Below are 3,853 nucleotides of genomic sequence, written 5' to 3' on the forward strand. Positions count from 1 at the left end.
TGAATGGAATCTGGAATAATCCGTTTAGTTAAGATCACCATCTTAGACTTCCAGATTACAAATTTAAATTTTATTATTAGAACCGATTTCAAACGGGCGATTGCGCTTCATCAGATTTCATCTTACTTCAACCGAAAGGGCAAAACTGCACCTGTCCATAGTTAGCCGAATGAAATGATAATCTCAAAAAGGCGGTCGAGTTGATTTCACGTAATTTCAGTTTGAACGGAAGTGCATTTGTCGCCAGTCTACAAAAATTACACAAAAATTTTTCTTAATTACGACAAAGTTAACACACTGAAGTTTAAATTCAAGAAAAAAAATGCCATTATAAGGCATGTCACGTAACTTGTGAAAAAAGAAACACCGACTTGGCTGAGGTCACCTAATTTCATGCCAATTGTGATGAAGTGGACGCGGACTTGCCAAGTACGCTGGATAAAATGACGTGCGCTTTTGGATTTATTGACTGTACCTGCCAAAATTGATGTCTATTTGTAAGAATTCAGTGTTACTGCGAGACTCTTCCTCCTTGAGGATCTAATGTAAAGCTTCCAAAATCGCCTCCCACATTGGCATTGCACCTTAAGTTCTCCTTTCTTTAATAAATGTCATGAGTTTTGACACATTCCAATTAAAACATCAATCTTCATTGATTCAAAGTGAGCAGTGATATGGCTGATGTATACTAATGAAAGTTAGGGATTGCGGCATAAAGGGAATGTACCCTGAAAATGATGGCAGGAGTAAGCTGCGTGTCAATTTAGCGTCGAAATCCGAGGCCCAAAATTGGGATAAAACAGCCCTGATGAAATTTCACTGTTGTTACAAAATGAAATATAATTAATAATATTCTTCTTAATTAGCGATAAATTAAGAAACATATCTTTTGGAGGAATGGCTGGAGTGTTTGTGATATTGCTACATTACCAAAGACCTAGTCGAGGCCACCCATCCTGAATTAAACACCTGATTTATGCTAACACCCTCAGCCGTTGTCTTTAAAGAGATGATGTTTCAATTCATTTAGCACAGTCATTTGTGCACTGCTCCTGTTCCCGTTATAACCTCGATTACCTCAGTGACTGCCGGTATTGACAATTGGGTGGTAGTGGCTGGGCAAAGTGAGGGTCAGTTTTGGCGCTTTAATCTAACAAACCCTTAAGTAATCATCCAAACATTCAACAAAATATGCGGTAAGGAGGGCTGAATCTATTCTGGATTTTTTTCAAGGAACTCTGAGTAAAAATAGAATGGGTTAAAATAGGCTAGTTTACGATAAAATAGAACTGGATTATGATGTTGATTATCTGCAAGCGAATGCACATCAAGGCGTAAATACTGTCAATAGCATTTATTAGCATAAAGCTAGGGCATACATCCCACCAATCGAAAGCTAGACACAATTAATACTACACAAATTTATTTACGCTTAACCTCATTTTTGCTTGCTAATCACTTTCTGATCCTACTTTATATGCCTCAGTGCTTTTACCTACTGTCGCCAAATTTTACAACTTTCACAGTCGCAACTGTGTGCAACAGACGTGACAGCCCTGTGTTTGGCCCAAAAGTCGACTTCTTAGGAAACCGATTTGCTCACAACCTTATTTAACATTGTAAACTCTGGTGGGTTGTAAAATCACATGTTGGAGCCACTACAATTTGTTGAATGGAAGCAGTTTTTAAAGCAGTGTTTGATCATTCATAATGTGGATATAGTGTTAGTTCATGCATCTTTCTCATTTTAGGGTGACTGAGTGCTTAATAAGGCGAACGACTAGTCTGTTACATCCCGCAAATCACTTTCATGAATTTCATAGAGAGAAGAAACCCCCACGGTCCGAAAGTGGTTGTACAAAGGTCCTACCCTATTTCATCATACTAAAAATTTATATGCAACCAAGCTGGGTGCATTGCAAGTTGTTAATGGAAAGAAAAACGGTGTTTGGTCTTTCCTTAAGGAGATTTTCATTGAAATATAAGGTCTGTAGTCTCAAATAGAGAGTTCTCACTCGCGTTTGTTCAAGCAAAAATTCAAGCTCGGTGTTTTAGGAAGTGAAACGATCTGTGACGTAGGAGTGCATATTAACAGAAAAGCCAGTAGGCCGATGGATAAAATGGGCAGCCTTAGCTGCTAAGACTTGCCCATTTAATGTTGGCGCAAACCAACAGTAACACATTTTCTATGCCACAATGACAAAAGAGAGCAGGTTTGATGATTGATGGTTGAGCACATTCCGAAATACTGGGAAAGTAATACGCTTCAGTGATACTCATTTGCATCAAAGAAGATTTCCTGCAATAAGTTACATACTTTTACGGGCACCGTGAGTAGTCAGAATTGTATTTCTCTTCGGCGAGCTAAAGCAAATTGGCAGAAGAAAGATATTGAAAAAGCTAACCCCAATTCAGTGCTCTCCGCTTAGCATAACTATGAAAGCTTAACGTTAGCAACTCACCAACTAAATGCAAGTTTAATGCTCATAATGAACAAATGCAATGGCTGAAAATGCTTTATAGCATTACGTGTGACGTTCAATGGATAGAATTGATGGCTTTTAGGTGTGACTGCCAAATATAAAAGGCCAAAGAAATGTCATACTAAATAAACAAAATTTTGAAAGATGCGTAGTCATTGCCGTCGAGACCATCTCTCACTGACCCCTCATTTCCATGGATTATCTTCATAAACCATACTGATATTGCTCTCCAAGGTCACCGCGCATTCGTGTGATTAATAATTCGATTGGCGCATCGTCCCGTGTGGTGGTGGATTTCGCTGGTACTGATTCGTCGGTATCGGTGCCCAAAAAGGGCGGCCAAGTTTTCAAAGACGAGTGTGTCTTTTCTTTTGCAGCCTCAGATGATAAAAATGGATTGCTCATATGCCTGCGCACTTTCCTAGGAGTTGATTTAGATTTTATGGATGGATATGTCAGGAGAACCGAAAATTGAGTATTTTAGCAATACAAAATTGTTAAAGCATTTAAGGCCAAAGTCGGGATGGGATTTCATCCGGTTCTCTCAATTTTTCCATTTGTATTTGCGGATGCGTTTGCAGCAATTTCACATATTTTGTTGGCTAAATTTGTTTATTTTGTGACCGGATTATGATGCTTGGTAATATATGTAGAACCTTATAGATGATGAACATTTCAAGCCCAGAAAACTTGCGAATGGTACACCAGGTGGCTTTGAACTACCTGATGATAAATACACCGTCAGCGAGAGGTGGTGTCTGCGTTGTTTCCTTGGTGGACAGACAGTAGATGTTCCCTGTCCTGTGGAGGATTCCGCGGTTACCGACATGTCACACCTGGAGGGCCTGGGGCTCACCGCCAAAGTGATGTCCTGTATCAACAAAGTTTTACCATCTATTTGCACACAGCCTTCACACTACTCTCCTCAGTGAGTGCCCCTCATCACTGCGACTAGCAACATTGCGTTCTTGAAGAGATGAGGCCTATATCACAGAGAGGACGAAAGTCAGAACCTACTTATTAACACTCTTTCTGTCTTCTTCACTTGCCAAAGCGCTCTTTCACTCCACTATGTGTGATTGATGTCCATTTACTCGTATTATGGATGGCATGACATGCTTTACTGGGTGGTTGCATCCCTGTATGCAAGAATTCTCACGTGTCACTTAGAAGTCACTGTTGTTTCAAGGCGAGATGTCATTCAATGCCTTTGACAGTGTGACAGTCTAACTGCTTAGAGTAACAGGCAAGAGTTGTGTGGATAATGAAACTGGTGGAGTTGTTTCATAATGTTATTCGGTGACTGGAAGGCCTGATGCTAGGGACATTTAGTAAACATTTTAAGCATTCCTTGGCACTGATCCTGGGCA

General features: G+C 39.9%; 1 protein-coding gene across 1 annotated transcript; it reads left to right on the top strand. All coding sequences in view use genetic code 11, as the record gives it.

The window, feature by feature from the left end:
• Positions 1–2,196: 2,196 nt before the first annotated feature.
• Positions 2,197–3,415, top strand: EGR_10255 (Ubiquitin hydrolase; the record flags this gene model as incomplete). Its single annotated transcript, XM_024499504.1, has 3 exons — positions 2,197–2,213; positions 2,718–2,937; positions 3,137–3,415. The coding sequence occupies 3 exons, from the start codon at positions 2,197–2,199 to the stop codon at positions 3,413–3,415; spliced, it is 516 nt and encodes a 171-aa protein (XP_024346090.1).
• Positions 3,416–3,853: the final 438 nt, after the last annotated feature.

Source organism: Echinococcus granulosus (genome assembly GCF_000524195.1).
Source record: "Echinococcus granulosus chromosome Unknown EG_S00202, whole genome shotgun sequence".
NCBI classification, from domain to species: Eukaryota; Metazoa; Platyhelminthes; class Cestoda; order Cyclophyllidea; family Taeniidae; genus Echinococcus; species Echinococcus granulosus.